The sequence below is a fragment of the Octopus bimaculoides genome, chromosome 4 (genome assembly GCF_046866305.1).
Source record: "Octopus bimaculoides isolate indiv1 chromosome 4, ASM4686630v1, whole genome shotgun sequence".
Classification (NCBI taxonomy): domain Eukaryota; kingdom Metazoa; phylum Mollusca; class Cephalopoda; order Octopoda; family Octopodidae; genus Octopus; species Octopus bimaculoides.
In genome coordinates this window covers 99,592,298-99,610,533 of record NC_142931.1, presented here as the reverse complement: position 1 = coordinate 99,610,533, position 18,236 = coordinate 99,592,298, and the positions used below count along the sequence as shown (strand labels likewise).

General features: G+C 36.6%; 1 protein-coding gene across 17 annotated transcripts in view; it reads left to right on the top strand.

Moving 5' to 3' along the window:
- Positions 1–2,790: 2,790 nt before the first annotated feature.
- LOC106872160 (E3 ubiquitin-protein ligase HECW2) overlaps positions 2,791–18,236 on the top strand; it is a 105,148-nt gene continuing 89,702 nt past the window's right edge. For 9 of the 17 annotated variants that reach the window (XM_089351110.1, XM_089351106.1, XM_089351109.1 and 6 more), the window contains exons 1-2: positions 2,864–2,977; positions 17,839–17,939. Coding sequence is in view for 8 of the 17 variants with exons in the window: in XM_089351101.1 (XP_089207227.1) it covers positions 2,806–2,977; positions 17,839–17,939 (273 nt within the window). In the remaining 9 variants the exon portion in view is untranslated. Of the gene's footprint in view, positions 2,978–17,838; positions 17,940–18,236 lie in introns of all 17 variants that reach the window. The other 8 variants (XM_089351101.1, XM_089351097.1, XM_089351100.1 and 5 more) reach the window with 2 other exon arrangements.

Here is an 18,236-nt window from a genome sequence, read left to right as displayed (position 1 = left end):
GCAATCACCAAACAAACTTTATGATACTTGAATAAATCAATGAATAGTATCAACAACTCTAACAAAGTTGATACTATTTCACAGCAAGTAATAAATATTTCTATATTAACAGCAAATAAACATCTTTATCAAACATTTTCTCAAAAATTCAACCTTACAGAGACAGAAAGAGAGCTTCTTCTGTAGTCATTTTAACCTTCCAAAGATAATAGCTAATTCTCTATCAAACTACACCCTAGTATCTTAAAAAGAAATATTTGGGGACAAATCAGGCATATTAATCTCAGCTAGGATGCCTTTGATTGTAACTCTAACATGGAGTTAAACAACATGAGTATTGTATATACACCTCCTACTGTTACTATGACCTAGCACCCTCTATTTCAAACTACAATGGGAGCCTCTAGAAAGCCTTCAACCTGCTAAAAATAATGCCATATTTCTCTCAAATTACACCCTCTAGTAGTAAAAAGAAAGTACGCATTAAATATTGTCGTCTTAGTGTCTGAATAAAAAACGCGAACACAGCTGGGATACTTTTGGTCATTAGTCTGCCAGGTAAACATTAACAACAAACAATGATTTTGAGACACAGGACTCAGTAAATGATCCAAGCTGTACTCTCAAATTACTACTCTTGCTGTTGTCAAATATTTTGTCTAAGGAGCTTGGAGAAAATAGTTGATATTGAAGTTTGGCATATCTCATGGGGATATTTCACTTGTTAATTATGCTCAGTAGTTTTATCATTTTCTTCCATTTCATAAGTCTACTCAGCAGTAACAACAATTAGCATTATAGTATGAAATCAGTAGTTAAGCAGAAACCATCATCTTCATATCCAGCAGTAAAGCACAACTTAATAATGATGTCTTACCAAGATGTATAAAGATTGTTTCTAGCTCTCCAAAATTTTATTGTATTTTGGCACACATTCAATAACAATGCAGCCTTAGTGTTTACCATTTATATTTTATTTTCTCAAATGCAAAATTCCTTGAATTTGTTAAGGCCAATCTAGTATATTGATTTTCTCTCAATAAGCACTCAGCTGCTGCACTATTAATACTGCAGTAGCTGAGTGCTTGAGGTGCAGAGGTCATCAGTTCAAAACTCTTCCACAGACATTTTATTTTGCTGTTAGCCAAATCACTTTATTCTAGCCAACCAAGCTTGTTCATGGGTAAGTGGCTTATCATCCAGTTATAAAAAATCTACTTCAATTCATACAACTATCTCAGTGTTCAAGAATGAACCAACTAACTATAAGCCATTAAAATATATATTAATTAGTGTTTTTTATGTACTTTGGAATCCTAACCTGTCAAAACAGCTGGCATTCTGAATGTGTAACTACCTTAATCTACATATATACTTTATTTCAAATACTTGTTTTATGTTGTTGTTGTTTTTTCAAAAGATTTATTATTTTGTTATGCTGATTAAAATATAGAATTTAAATCCATTTTATGTAGTTATTTATATTTTTCAAGGCACAAATTCGGTTAGCATTGAAATGCTGGCCCTTTCATTATCATGTTAAATATTCTCTCTCTCTCTCTCTCTCTCTCTCTCTCTCTCTCTCTCTCTCTTAGTGCTGGGTCATTATCCTTTTAACAGCTTGTCTATGAGCTTCTGTGGCTGCATCTGCTACTCACGTCACCAACTAGATTTAAACAAACAATCATTCTGCACTTGTGGATCCTCCACTCGCTTCTTGCACTCTCCCTCTCTCTCTCTCCCTCCCTCCCTCTCTCTCTCTCTCCCTCCCTACTAAACAGTCTGTTTCATTTTACTATTATAGAATAACACTACAGTCTCCAACTTTTTACTTTTCCTATTTCCTGGATACATTCCACTTTTGAAAAATTCTCAGCAAACTATAGCCCTCGACCAACTGATCATCCCACCATATAGCCTTCCTTTCACTTAGCAATCTCCTCAAGGGCTGTGACTGCAACTCTTCTCATCTGAAATTAAATGCATCTTCATTTCTTTAACCTAAAAAGGAATTTTGTCATTCATGCTCCTCTTCCTACATATATAAAAATGTACATATACTAACACAAAAGGATATTTACAAACTCCATTATATATTTTGGCAACATGCACCTTGTGGCAATCACTTTCAGAAGGAAATAATTTCTTCACAGAATCTACCTGTAACAGTAACTGTAATTACATTTTCCTGGCTTTACCATACTATAATCATAATGTCAAGTACTATAGATACAAACCAACAGCTTTTTTGCAGTTACTCAACTTGCTAGAAACAGCAATAATCCTAAGGCGGTGAGCTGGCAGAAACGGTATCACACCGGGTGAAATGCTTAGCGGTATTTCGTCTGTCTTTACGTTCTGTGTTCAAATTCCGCTGAGGTCGACTTTGCCTTTCATCCTTTCGGGGGCGATAAGTTAAGTACCAGTTATGCACTGGGGTCGATGTAATCGACTTAATCCCTCTGTCTGTCCTTGTTTGTCCCCTCTTTGTTTAGCCTCTTGTGAGCAATAAAGAAATAAGAAATAGCAATAACCCTTCTGCAAATCACATCCTACTATCATCTTAAAAACCTGTTTCTATCAGGTAGTTACACTATTTGACAGAAAACACAGGATGGCCATCATGGTTAGCAGTCTTTTATGGAATTTAGTTTACTACTTAGATTGATTTAGAATATACCACATGCTAATTATAGTGAGGCAGGTAAGGAACAAGATAGGTGTAATCCCTTTTGAATTTATTACAAGAGTTCATAAATTTTAGCCATAATATCAATGTTATTTTATGAATGTACTGCATTAATTATGTTTTTAAAATTTGCTATTAAAAGTTTATATTATTTTTTTGTTTTCATTTCTATTTCAGATGAAAGCAATTCCTCTCGGTTCTGGGACATCAAGATCCGTGGTATCACTGGTGGACAAACCGGAGAAATAATGTGGGATCTAGATGCCATCAGTCATTATTTTACAGATGGTATATTTCTATTATTAAGAATCTTCTTAGTTGTTGATTTGTGTTGTTTCTATAACTACATTTTAAACATTATGTCCATAGATGCCTGAATCCTATACATAGAATACCTAAAGATAAATGAATTTATCATCAGTTTTACTGGAACTTTCTACTCATTGAATTATAATGTAAGTGGATGAATGTACCACAAGAATATACCACATGTATCCTTAATTTAATCCTCAAACTGATTCAGTGTAATATTGCATGCTAGGGCTGACCCTTTTAATTTCAGGTACCCTTCAGCTTTGCATTACAATGTAAGTGGTTGAGTATTCTGTAGCCATTTGTACCTTTAACAGAACCCTCACTCAGACTTAGTGTGGTATTGTGTGTAACAAGGTTGGCCCTTTCACTTATAGGTACCAGTCCGTCTTGTAAGCAACTGGGCATACCACAGACATTTACACTCTTAACATAATCTTCAGACAAAACAATATACAGCATATGTTAAGGCTGAACTTTTACAGCACAGTGCAATCCATCCAGTGGCTTCCAAATATTTTTCATGTATCTAGTTTTTGTCATAAACCTTTGACTGAACTAAGACATAAAGCTTTGACTAAAGACACTTGACAAGTGCCATACAAAGAGATGGAAACTATTCAGTCATGCTTGTCCCTAGAAATAACTTTTGTAACAGCATTGATTTAAACCTTTTCTATAAGAACTGTACAAACCAGCCAATGGCTTCTTACTGACATCATATTTCATATACTCATATATCCATCAACATCATTCCCAGAATATTGATGATCATTAGAGAACTTCTTTCCCATCCATTCATTACCTCATTCCAGCAGAAATATCTGCTCCCATTAACTTAGGGATTTTCTTGTTATGTATGTTTGTATGTCTTCATTTAAAATTATGCCTAAGTGTCTTGTGGGCATTGTATGTACTTAGAGGTGCTAGTGTATTCTTTGTGTGTAGATAGTATGTGAGATAATGTGGGGTTGGTGCTAGTCTTTATTGCACAGTCTTTTCTTTAGTCCCAAATAAGCTTGTATGAAGATGAGTGGGATGTAGCTGCTATTACATGTAGGTCATAGTGACCACATTCAGACTTCCTTGTTAGCTTGAATTGCTGATTGTGTGGGGTTATTGTATATTCTTGCTTAAGATTGTTGTGAAGGAAATGAAATGAATAGTGTTTGTATATTCCAACGTGGGTGAAATAATTGTTTTCTATGTACTAATTGTTTCTTTGCATCTCCCTTAAGTGCTTGATGTTAGAGATTTAAGAATGTCAAGTGTTTTCTTGGCTCCTGTTGCTATATTGTAATATATGAGTGGTGAACATTAGACTGTGGCATTAAGGGTGTTTGTCTAGAGTTAGTATTTTATTGTTATGTAAAGTGTGAGTTCCTCTGGATATTTTACATTGTCTTATGTTGAAAGTGTGTCTGTTAAGTTCTCAGTATGTTGGGCACCAGTCCTGAATTGTGTGCTGGCTGCAGGTTTAAGTATTGTCTAATTACAACATATGTATTGAGACATTATAATGTGTGTGTGTGTGTGTGTGTGCATATATATATATGTATGTATGAACATATATATATATGTGTGTGTGTGTGTGTATATATATATGTGTGTGTGTGTGTGTATATATATATGTGTGCGGTGTGTGTGTGTGTGTATATATATATATGTGTGTGTGTGTGTGTATATATATATATGTGTGTGTGTGTGTGTGTGTATATATATGTGTGTGTGTGTGTATATATATATATGTGTGTGTGTGTGTGTGTGTATATACATATATATATATGTGTGTGTGTATATATATATACATATATATATATATATGTGTGTGTATATATATATATATGTATGTACATATATGTCTATATATATATATGTGGAGGCGGAATGGCCCAGTGGTTAGGGCAGCGGACTCCAGGTCATAGGATCGTGGTTTCGATTCCCAGACCGGGCGTTGTGACTGTTTATTGAGCGAAGACACCTGAAGCTTCACGAGGCTCCGGCAGGGGATGGTGGCGAACCCTGCTGTACTCTTTTCTCTCACTCTTACTTCCTGTTTCTGTTGTGCCTGTAATTCAAAGGGTCAGCCTTGTCACACTCTGTGTCACGCTGAATATCCCCGAGAACTACGTTAAGGGTACACGTGTCTGTGGAGTGCTCAGCCACTTGCACGTTAATTTCACGAGCAGGCTGTTCTGTTAATCGGATCAACTGGAACCCTCGACGCCGTAAGCGACGGAGTGCCAACAACAACAATATATATATATATGTATGTGTATATATACATACATATATATATATATATATATATATATATATATATATATATGGGAGAATGTACGAAAAAACAACAACAGACGAGGACAGGTGATGTAAACAACAAAAGGATGTATTAGTATGACGCTCGGGAATGTGGAAAGTCTTTAACGTTTCGAGCTACGCTCTTCAACAGAAAGAATACGGAGACAAGGAGAAAAACACGGAGAAAAAAAATTGAATAGTGTTCGGTCAACGGTCAATCATAGCTATGGCTGACCGGAAGTTAGAAATTTTTTACACAGGAGAGCTAAGAAAACAGGGAGATAACAAAAGGGGGAGAAAGAACGGTGATCGAAGAACGAGGGCTGTGTGTGTGTGAGAGATAGAATGCTGGTGATTTTGACATATGCATGTGTGAAAATGGGGAGGGGAGAAAGGAGTTGGTCAATTGTAGTGTGTGCATGGTGTGATGTGAGGGTGTTGGGAGGTGGGTGGTGTGAGGGTGTTGGGAGGTGGGGAAGGCATGGGTGGAGTGTGGGATAGGCTGAGGTGGGGGTAGAGGTAGGGTGGTGGTGGTGGTGGGTGTAAGGAATTGGATGGGGTGGAGTGGGAAGGTAGAGTAGGAGTGTGTTGGGGTGGGGTGGGATGAGCTTATGAGGGGGGTTGACGATGAAGGGGGAAGGGGAAGGTGGATGTAAGAGAGGGGGTAGGTGGGTATGGGAGGGGGAAGAGAAAGAGAAGAGAGTGAGAGAGAGGGAAAGGAAGAGAGGAGTAGGGATGAAGAGAAGTAAGAGTGTTGGGATGAGCTTATGAGGGGGGGTTGACGATGAAGGGGGAAGGGGAAGGTGGATGTAAGAGAGGGGGAAGGTGGGTATGGGAGGGGGGAGAAGAGAGGAAGAGAGAGGGAAAGAGAGAAGAGAGTGAGAGAGAGGAAGAGAGAAGAGTGAGAGAGAGGAAGAGAGAAGAGAGTGATAGAGAGGAGAGAAAGAGTAGGGGTGAAGAGAAGTGGGAGTGAAGAGACGTACAGAGAAGTAGGAGTCGAAGGAGGGGGGGGGGGGGGGTTGAGCCCATGTGGTGCAAAGGAGCAAAGAGAGAAGATTAATACCTGTTCACGGTGCAAATGGGAGTCCGGATGGCCCCTGTGCATGGACAATCCAAACACGGACAGGTGTTGCTGCAAGGAGTGACCGGCAGAACGGAAATGGCGTGACACCGGGGTGTCATTTGCCAACGTTGATGTCTCGGAGGTGTTCCACGAATCGGTCAGCCAGGCGGCGCCCCGTTTGTCCGATGTACAGAGAATGGCAGAGAGAGCAGGAGATACAATAGATAATGTTAGTGAAAGTGCAGGTGAAGGAGTCGGTGATGGGTGCTGGTGAGGAGGGTGGTGTTGGAGAGGTAAGGGCAAGTGCGGCAGCGTGGGCAGGAGCAAGGGAACGAGCCAGGTTGGGTTGGGGAAGAAGCTGTGGACCAAGAGGTCTCGTAGGTTATGGGCTCGTTTGAAGGAGGGGAGGGGTCGATTAGGGAAGATGTGGGAGGTGGAGGGGTCGGACTGGAGGCGCCAGAAAGCTCGGAGAATGGAGCGTTGGAGGGGTAGGGTGGTGGGATGGTAGGTGAGAGGAAAAGGGAGGCAGGAAACGGCAGGGCGGGTTCGGGGGGAGAGAACAGATGCACGGTCCACAGAACGTGCTCTGGCAAGGGCGGTGTGGATGGTGGTGGGTGGATATCCATGCAGGCTAAAGTGGCGAGCCATGAGTTGAGACTGAGTCTCAAAGTCATGGCTGTCACTACAAAGTCTGCGTAGACGGAGGAATTGGGAATAGGGGATGGAAAGTTTTGTGTGTTTAGGGTGGGAGGAGGAGAAGTTGAGATAGGAGTGTGAGTCTGTGTGTTTGTAGTGGATGGAGGTGCTAAGAGCGGAGTGAAGGATGCTGACCGAAATGTCGAGAAAGGGGACAGAGATGTCAGAAATAGTACAGGAGAAGTGGAGGGCAGGATGGAAGGATTGAACGAAAGAGAGGAACGAGTCAAGATGTTCGCGGGAGAGTGAGGTGGCACCGATACAGTCGTCGATATAACGACCGTATAGTTCAGGATATATATATATATATATGTGTGTGTGTGTGTGTGTGTATATATATATATATATCATCATCATCGTTTAACGTCCGCTTTCCATGCTAGCATGGGTTGGACGACTTGACTGAGGACTGGTGAAACCGGATGGCAACACCAGGCTCCAATCTAAATTTGGCAGAGTTTCTACAGCTGGATGCCCTTCCTAACGCCAACCACTCAGAGAGTGTAGTAGGTGCTTTTACGTGTCACCTGCACGAAGGCCACTCAGGCGATACTGGCAATGGCCACGCTCGAAATGGTGTCTTTTATGTGCCACCCGCACAAGCTAGTCCAGGGGCACTGGCAACGATCTCACTCGAAAATCCTACAGAGGCCAGTCAGGCGGTACTGGCAATGGCCACGCTCAAAATGGTGCATCTTATGTGCCACCCGCACAAGAGCCAGTCCAGGGGCACTGGCAACGATCTTACTTGGCTTGCCGGGTCTTCTCACGCACAGCACATTTCCAAAGGTCTCGGTCAGTAGTCATCGCCTCGGTGAGGCCCAATGTACGAAGGTCTTGCCTCACCACCTCAGCCCAGGTCGTCCTGATATATAAAATCAAAACAATGCAATAACCTTGAAAATCTGTGTTGCTTTTTTTTTGATTTTTGATCACCTTGTTTTGGGAATTGTTTGGATAATACTATACTATATTCTGGTGCCTAAACTTAAGTGCCACATTCAATTTTATGTGTGTGTGTGCATATATGTACATATTAAAAGTTAACTATGTAAAATGATGAAGGCTAGATTTCATTGAAATTGTTTGAAATTTGTATTTTTGTATGTATCAATGTCTTCTTTCTTTTCTGAAATGTAATTTATGATATAGCATATTATGGTAATCAATTTATTTGTACTTTCATACACTTCACTGTATGTATGTATGTATGTGTGTGTTTCTCTCTCTAGCTCTCTCTCTCTCTCTCTCTCATTCTCTCATTCTGTGGACATGGCAAAGGCAAATTTGGTGACCATGTGGTTTATTTGATGTAGGGTTGTAGTTGCAAACTGATTTTGAGGACAGTAGTCAGAGCTACGAGTATGATAAATTCTGGCTTTGATTTTTATTTGGTTTCAGGAATGAAATCATATTGGAATGTTTTTGTGTTTTGCTATGCATTTTCTTTGTGTTGTACATACAGTTTGTAGGGTGGAGAACTTAAGAGAACTCCAAATTACATTTCAATATCATTGAACTGGTCGCACAATTCATTTGGGTAAAGACTATAATGAAGAATGTATAAGACACAGACTAATAAAAATTATCCAGTGGTAGACAGAATGACTGGAAATAATTCTTACAGCAGTGGACGACTCAGATTTTGAACAGAAAGAAGTGGAAAAGTTTTTATTCAACAGCAGATTCACATGATGTTAATATATGTGTGGTATATGATGATTATAGCTATGGGATTTTACAGAACTCCTAATGCATAAGATATGAAGGTTACGGGAGTAGGATTTTACAGATACCTTATGTGTGGTATATAATGGATATGTGAGTGGGAGTTTACAGACACTTTATGCTAAAGTTAAATCGATAGTCGAAGTAGTTTGATTTCACTTATTTGATTACTAATGTCATATTTGTCTCTCTGGGTTGTCATTTGTTTCTTTAGGTTTGCATATTATTTACCAAAGTTTGTGAGTTGCAGTTAAGAAGATAATACTTTCTCTGTCTTGTCTCCATATATTGTGCATTTATGTCATGTTGAATGTTATGTGTTCGTGAGAGTGTTCAGTGTCACTGCATATTTAAACAAATGGTGTGTATTTGGGATTTGATGTTTTCTGTTTCTGTCAGTCTAGTTACTCTTGATATCTGTGAGAACGATTATTGTATTATGTTTGGCAGACATCACTGGTGTTGTTTAACTCTGTGATTATCCAGTGTGTCCTTTCTTTTTGAAGATGGTAGTGTTGTTTGAAGGAGATTTGGCTGCTATTTCTTTCTAACTGAATGACCAGTTTGTTGACTCATCTGTATGTCAGCTAGTGTAGTTTGTATTTGTGGCATTAAAAAGTTCAGTAAAGTTGTGAATGTCAGTATTTTGTAGTTTGCATCATTATATTATATTGTCATATACACCATCATTAGGGAGCAACGATGTTAAATAGTGTAGAAGATATGACTGCTATAACTAAGAGACTCTCTATAAAGTGACTGAAGTAAAGAGTGATTTGTGCAATGTGTGGTATATGGAGTTGAATACTTGATAAAGTAATAAAAGGACAAAAATTCCATGTTACCACACGAGTGTGATAACATTAAAAAGAGGTGGATTTAAGAAAGAACTTATTCAAAAATCTTGTAGTTCACTGTTATGCACGTGTGTGTTAGCAGTTAGATTGTTATCCACATAAACTTTTAGAAATTTTTGAAATCAATTTATAGAACAATTTGTGCTTATTTTTAGATAACTTCAAGCATTTTGATATAATTTAGCAAATTATACTGTTTTCTGTATATTTTGTGAACTGCTCATATTTTATATTCCAGTTACAGATGTCTATGGAATGTTCTTGGGAATAATAAGTAATTTGTGTTCTATTTTAAATAACAGACAATAAAGCAACTGGCACTGATAATTATTTCCAAAAATTATGGTTATTCAATAAAAAGTATTTAAGTTTAAACATAAAAATTAAGAAAGAGCAGAAAAACTAAATACTTAGCAAGACAATATATTTTTTAGTTCATTTTGAAGCTGTTCAAATTCACTTCACTCCTTCTTTCCTATAATAACTATTAAACTTCTGCACTTCCTTCTGATTATCTTTACTTCCTTAGCACACTGCCTCATTATATTTTGTTGCCTTTTCAGCCATTTTCTTCAAGTCATGCTACTATCAATTTCTTAAGATTCTCTTCCATCAACTGCTTTTTACTAGAATTAAATCATTAGAGAAATATTAGTCTGTATATAGTTTCAACCTAGCTTTTGGGCCATCATTATATGTCAGTTTGGGAAGATTAAAGCTTGTTACACTTTAAATATTTATTTTTCATAAAATGATACTTCAGTAATCCGTTATGCTCTAGCTATATTCTGTATCTATAAAATAGTGTAGAGATGTGGTATATAAATAAATATCTAAGATATACTTCTTAAACTGACCAAGACCTAACTTTCATAAACATGCGTACCATTATTTTTTTATACATTGAATATCATTTTTTTTTTTTTGTCTCTCAACACTAAAGCTATTTCTTTAAAATGTCACATATCTATCTATTTTATTGAATTTAAGTTAGTCTTATTGCATGGAAGCTAAATCTTCTCAGTGCAATAATCAAAAGTGCCCTTCTCAAACAACACTTCAAAATCACATTCAGATACGTGTGTGCATAAAGTCTGGAACGTATATTATAAAATGACACTGTATTTACACATGTTTTGGTGACCACACACACACACTCTATGTGTATGTGTGTGTCACCTAGCTAATGTTAGTAAAAGAAAATACTGACAATAATATAAAGAAATCTAACACTGATATTCACATCATGTACAGCATTTTTAAACTTTGCAACTTATCTATTCACTTCTGTCTTTGATAAACTGTCTGTTATCTGATAAACTGTTATACACATTATCCATTTCCTTGCAACTAGAACTGATATTATTATTCTGTTCTTCAACTTTGTGCAGTGTTCTACAAATAAAACCATTTCTCAGCTAATTTCTTTTACAAATAAACAAGCGTGGTTTGAGGTGCCAACTACTGCAAAGTATCTTAGGAAAACAACAGTTTTAACTTACAATTTCAAATTCCTTTATAGTTTTTCCATTTCCATTTGAATTTCCTTATCTTTTTTCTAACACTTTTATTTACTTCTTTTTTATAATTAAAATTTTGGAATTTCCCACTTCCTTTGATCTAATAAATGAGCAATTATTGGCTACTTTCAGTTGAAGATATTGATTTACATAGAATAATACTATACAGCATTCTGGTTAGTATAGAAGTCTTTTGAGGTGAACTTGTTACTATCTCAACAGTGCTCAGAACAGACTATTTTTATCTCAGACTTTATTCTTCTAACATAAAATTCTGACATGCCTTGTTAATGAGAGTTATCTTTAGATGTTTCCTCTCACATTATTGTTTCATCTACCTTATGTTTCGCATTTTAGACAGGACCAGAACTAACCTCATCTAATTCTCAAAATGAAGTTAAACAATCCTTCTGTCATAAGTGTATAGTTGGATAAATTTGTTTGTTTGACTTCGAAAGATTAGTTTGACTCAGTTAAATACCTAATGTAAATCTATACAAATTATTTCTTGTGTACTGAGGCCATTCTGTAACTATTTCTTAGTCTCTGATCAATAGTTCACTAAGTTGAGCAAGTTGTCTGAAAAATTGAGAAGTAATATGGTTAGTGTGGCTGTGTGGTAAGAAGCTTGCTCCCCAACCACATGGTTCCGGGTTCAGTCCCACTGTGTGGCACCTTGGGTGAGTGTCTTCTACAGCCTCAGGCTGACCAATGCCTTATAAGTGGATTTAGTAAACAGAAACTGAAAGAAGCCTGTTGTATATGTGTGTGCGCGTGCACGCTGCTTAACAACTACTGTTGGCGTGTGTTTACATCCCCATAAACACACAGATCAGCAAACAAGACTAATAGAATAAGTCCTGGGGTCGATTTGTTCAACTAAAAAGAAGTGCTCCAGCATGGCTGTAGTCAATGGGAGGTAACTAAGATAGGCAACTCTGAACAAATCCTATAAAGCAATAGCTTTATGTAAAATACTGTCAACAATGTCAACTGATTTGCACTGGTGGATCACCCAATCATGGAAAATAGCGAAATATTAGCACCAAGCAGTGTTCTGGCATAAGCAAAGTTTTAATTAGATAAAAAGTCAAGGAAAAGAATATACAGAGTGATTCAAATGTCTCCGTACATAGGAAAAATTTAATTTTTTATAAGAAACAGTTTATAAGATCCCCTGATCTGACCCCTTTTGATTTTTATCTTTGGAGGCATTTGAAAGGCATGGCGTATTGCGAAAAGATAAAAATCAAATCATTTGAAGGAACACATCACCAACTGATTTCCATATATATAACCAGGTGTGCTATTATGAGTTTACAATGAGTGGGGTAAATGTATTGCAATGTGTATTCAAAGCAATGGTAATCATATAGAGCCTATTAAATAAAAAAAGAACCTGTTTTTATAAACTGTTTCTTCTAAAAAGATAAATTGTTCCTATGTATGGTGACTTGAATCACCTTGTATATAAGGAAAGTTTAGGTTAGTTAAAATATGTTTGTGATATATTTCAACTGCTAAAAGGCAAATTCACTGTAGTTACTGTAGAAAAAATATTTCTCATATGGTAAAAAGGTGTGAAAACACCCTATTTGCCCAGTGTTTCCATCTATCAGGACTCCCAGAAAGCATTGCTTCAAGCTAGTTGGCTTTCATCAATGGGAGATAACTAAGAGAGGCAACTCTGAACAAATCTTATAAAGCAATAGCTTTATGTAAAATACTGTCAACAATGTCGACTGATTTGCACTGGTGGATCACCCAATCATGGAAAATAGGGAAATATTAGCACCAAGCAGTGTTCTGGCATAAGCAAAGTTTTAATTAGACAAAAATATGTTTGTGACATATTTCAACTGCTAAAAGATGAATTTACTGCAGTTACTGTAGAGAAAATATTTCTCTTGTGTATGTATATATATTGGGTCATCCCATAAATAATGCAGTTTTTTTATACTTCTCTATTTAGTCCAAAAAATGTTCATTCATGAGACGTGACAGCAAAGAAGTGCACACATTCACTCTCTAGAAAGTTTGTAAGGAACCCATTGACCCAATTTGCTAACTTTTCCAGTGGCACGCAGGTGTCAATGAATGGTTGAATGACCAAACCCAAGCTTCTCTGCTAGTTCCACAACAGTTAGATGGGTTTTGTTCCCTTAGGGTTTGCAGGACCTCCACGTTAAGCTCTACAGATCTTGCAGGGCAGAGCTCATTTTCTAGGCTGTAGTTTCTGGCTCGGAATTTCTGGAAACACTGTTGACACTGGCTTACACTTACTGTTTGATCCCCATATACTGCATTAATATTCTTCGCACTTTCCATTGCATTGTTACCTTTATTGAACTCATAAAGTAAAATATGCCAAATTTGGTCATTTGTCACTTCCATTATATCCTTGAAAAAATAACTGTTAAAATTGAACGGCACTCTTCAAAACTTGCATTATGAGTAAGTACAAGATAAAATTACAACCTGCTTTTCTAGCAAGTTGATGCAGGTGATTTATCCTATTCCCCTCCAACTTTTAATTCATGCAATTGAAAAAATCGATTTATTTATGGGATGACCCAATATATATATATATATATATATATATATATATATATATATATATATATAATTAAGGGAATTTTCAGATAATTTTCTGCTATTATTACTTTTTTTTCTATTTAGAAAGGAAAGACTCATACTTCCATGCAAGTATGACCCAAAAAAAAAAAACTTTAAGTTGGCATATGATGGTGGTTTGGATGCTTTCACTACAATCATCTTCTGCACCCCCATCTATGACACCCTCATTTCTGCCTCTCTTTCACTGAACTCCCCATCACCCCAGCTTTCACCACCTGAACACTTTCAGAGTTGTCTTTCACTTAACATCTCAGCTTCCACCCAACTCTTGTCTGTCTGTTCTTGCTCTCTCTCTCTCTCTCTCTCTCTCTCTCTCTCCATGTACCACTCCCTCCACTAACTGATATTCATCTGTATAATGAGGAATAGCACTAGATCTTCCCTTGCCCCTCTAATTCCTTCCCTACCATTAACCTCTGGCACCACACTTTCCTTTCTATTATTATCTTTGTCCCAATACTTTCCATTCTGTCATCTCCTTTACTACCAACCTTTTACAGCAATAAATCTGTTCCTTTCATAACACTTCGATTTAAGATCAGTTTTACCCACTCTTCCATTCTCTTTCTGAGAGTGGTGAATGGCTTTTTAATCTTGCAAGTTACAATGCTGCCTCACTTGTACTCATGCCATGAAAATATGCACCCAGTACACACTGTAAAGTGATTGGTAAGCCTATGGTGCCCATAGGCTTAAAAAGAGATTTTAGTCTTGCAGAGGGCGAAACAACCTCTCCAGTACTGGTGCCATTAGAAAATACCACACAGCACATTCTGTGAAGTGGTTAGTGTTCATTCATGTGTAGAAGTTGTGCCCAAACTTTGACAATCAAGTGAGATATGGTCCTCTGACCCATCTAGGAGAGTAGTAACTCTGAATAAGAACTACCATTATGAACAGTGCCAACATGGAAAGCAGATGTAAAATGATGAATCAGTAATTCATACCTAACAAGGAAGCCTCTATGTGTATTTATATATGCTTTAAAAAATTTTTAATCATTATTGAGTGGAAATTATATTTATAAATGGAAGAGAGGTTAACGTATGTTAAGAGTATAATTATACCTTATACTATGATATACATATGTTCTAAGGGTATAAAAGTGTTTAAATTATTTCAAATATACATGTACATAAATACACTCATACATTTATGGTGGCTGTTCAATTGTGTCTGAAGAAGACCATCAGTTACTAATGTAAAGTTAGTAGTGCCCATTCAGAATTTTAGGTGCAATAAGGCTTGTGCAACACCACATATATATTTCAGCATCATTTTCATATATATTTTCCATGCTGACATACATTGAATGAGGTCATTTTCAAAGTAAATTTCTTCTTTGGAGTTGCTGCCCTAACATGCATACCTGTTTCCATTAATGTTGTTTATATGTTTGTTTTTCTACACTTGAATATGTTATTCAGTTATATAGTCAGATACCCTTCTTGTCTCTAATTTTTACCTAATTGCAAGTAAAGGATTGCTTATTCCTTGTGGCTTTGAAGATGTGAATCGAACAGTAATTTGTTGACAGAAGAACTGTAGATTGCAACTTTGGTAGAAGTGAATGTGCGTGTGCGTGTGTGTATAGATAGAGAGAGAGAGAGATCCATGCACATACACATGGAGCATTATATTTACAATTTATATTATAAAAATATTAAAAATGAAGTAAATATTAAATATATTAAACTAAGTAAATATTCATTGTAATACAATAATCAAAGTTGGCTACTTTTTAATTACTTTAAAGTTTTTTGTCAAATAGGCAGTAATCAGATGGTGTCTCCACAAAGAAATTGTTGCTTGGAGACCGATGACTAAATGTATAATCATATTTATAATTAACTGCTCATATGTCATCAACTCACTCTTTTTATTGAACATTGGTTCATCTGTTAGTGAATAAATTCCTAGTCAATCTAGCTGAACTTTAACCAAAGCCCATTTGTCATTTTAGTATGCCTGGCTCTAAACTATGGTGGTTTCTACAGACAGCATGTGAAGAATAGCTGTACAGAGTTGTTTACATACCAAGGTCTACACATGATGTGTGTCCATTACATTTTCCTTAGATAATACAGTTCTATATTTAAGAGATGAGGAATTATGTACATTATTTACATTTGACAAATATTTGTCCTTATCTTGACTGTCATTATTATTATTATTATTATTATTCAAGTCACTGCCTGGAATTGTACTCAAAATCATAGGGTTACTAGCCCGTGATCTTAACCACTATGCCATATGCCCATGGGCATATGGTTAAGAGCACAGGCTACTAACCCCCAAGATTCTGAGTTCAATTCCAGACAGTGACCTGAATAATAATAATAATAATAACAATAATAATAATAATAATGATAATAATATCGAAAAATACCGTAGGAATGAGAACCCAGGTTCAAAATTTTCTCAAGACACCTGATGAAGGCTGGAGGGTATATCAGCTGAAATGTTTTGTTAACAACAAATAAGATGACAAATATCCATCAAATGTAAATAATCTTCCATAGCTATTAGGTATTTTCTCCATTTTGCAACCACATTATCGCTTATCCTTAGGCTAGCTCAGTCAGACAGACCTGTAAAAATTAACACTTCCTTCTCCAAGCCTAGATTCGAAACTGAACCTAAGAATTCTCGCTCGTCCAAACCATCACATCAACAGGCGCGAAAACAGGTTTTCTTTGTCCTGTCAAAAAGTGATTGATGATCTCCCTTTAACCTTCGACCTAAGGCTATGTCAAGGCGGAGTTCAAATGGACAGGAGCTGACCTATTTAGGTACAAACTCTGCTGCAGTATGTCTGTCCTTCTAGCTGCCACGATTCTTATAAATTCAGTGGTCAACAAGACAGATGGAGACTGTGATGCGCGACAGACCGACCCAGTGCTCTGCGACTATCACACAGATATTTTAGCCGTGCCATGCAAGATGAAAGAACGAACACACACACACACACACACACGAACATATTTAGTCTTCAGATACATCAACTCCACAGATGTATCCTGGTTCCATTTTTCCTAGCAACTCGAAGTAAGTTGCCAAAATTTAATGTAGTGGTGAAGAATATGTACTAACACCAGAGTTCAATGCAGCAAATAAAATGTTATAGTTGACCATAGTATCTCTTTGTTTATTCACAGGCAAATACATGCCTATCGCACCCTGACACGATAACACAAACATACAAAATTACTCCACCACATTTTGGTGGCACCACTACAGACCTATAGTGAAAGTGACCAGTTATGATCATTCCATCCTATTTTCAGAAAAAGTATTGAGGATTTATATTATCCAATGTATTCTTCCTTGTGTAAAATATTAGGATGTGGATTGAGGGCAGTTTAGCTGTTATTTCTAGCCAGTTGAATAACTTCATAGAGGCATTTATGTAAGTACTACTTGTAGAGTACTATTAATCTTTGAATTTAGTCATCAGTTGTGATGTTTATTTCTCGAAAGTCTCTCTCTCTCTCCAGCTTTCTCTCCAATCCCAGAGGCCCTGTAAAAGGTCATGGGCACTGCCGTCTCTCCTGACTAAAAAATTTTTTTTTAATGTTATATTTTAGTAATATCAAAAATGTACAGGTATTCAGTCTTTGCCATCAATGTATTTACTCATTTAGATTTGCAATAAATAGATATCTCTGACATTTTCATAAAATTGGAATATAGTTAAAGCAGTTGTGCAGCCAGATTTGAATGTTTTTATTCACACAGAAGTATATTGAATTCAGATTTTTGGACAATTATAATCTGATCAGTCTATTAACTCCTTTCAGAATGCCTTTCACTTTCTAGTTTGTTTGGGAAAATGATGATGGTAGTGGTGAAGACAGCAGTGACTTGTTTTTAATTAACAAACAAGTCCAGTATGTGTTTGTGAGAATCTGAGTTAACCACTGAAGCATTTGGAACATGGTCTGCACTGATGGCAGATCATGTTTAGATGATTATTCTACTATCAATATTTATTGTAATTTTATGACAAATGCTCTTCTTTTCTCTATTTTGTAGCTATTACTAGGATCTGCTTTAAATACTTTCAAGGCAGTTCAGGAGACGAAATTGCATCAACTTCTTCTGCCATTGTACGAAACCCAAGGGCTTCTGTGCAGGTAATTTTAATGATTCTGTTTTTATATTTCACTTTTAATTTGTGTCTATTAGAATTATTTGAATTAAAATGTGTAGCTAATTAAAAAAATTTAATGTATCTATTCTATTGGAGGTAAAATGGATGTGAAGTTTAGCTGTTGATCTTCTGATCATAAGTTCACACCTTATTACTGCAATCATTATAATGTATACCTGTGTACTTAGCTTTACTTTCTCTAGGCCACAGATTTGTGTCTTGGTATAAGGACACAAGAATAGTGACATTTCAAGGAAAACCATTTATCACACTGGGCAGA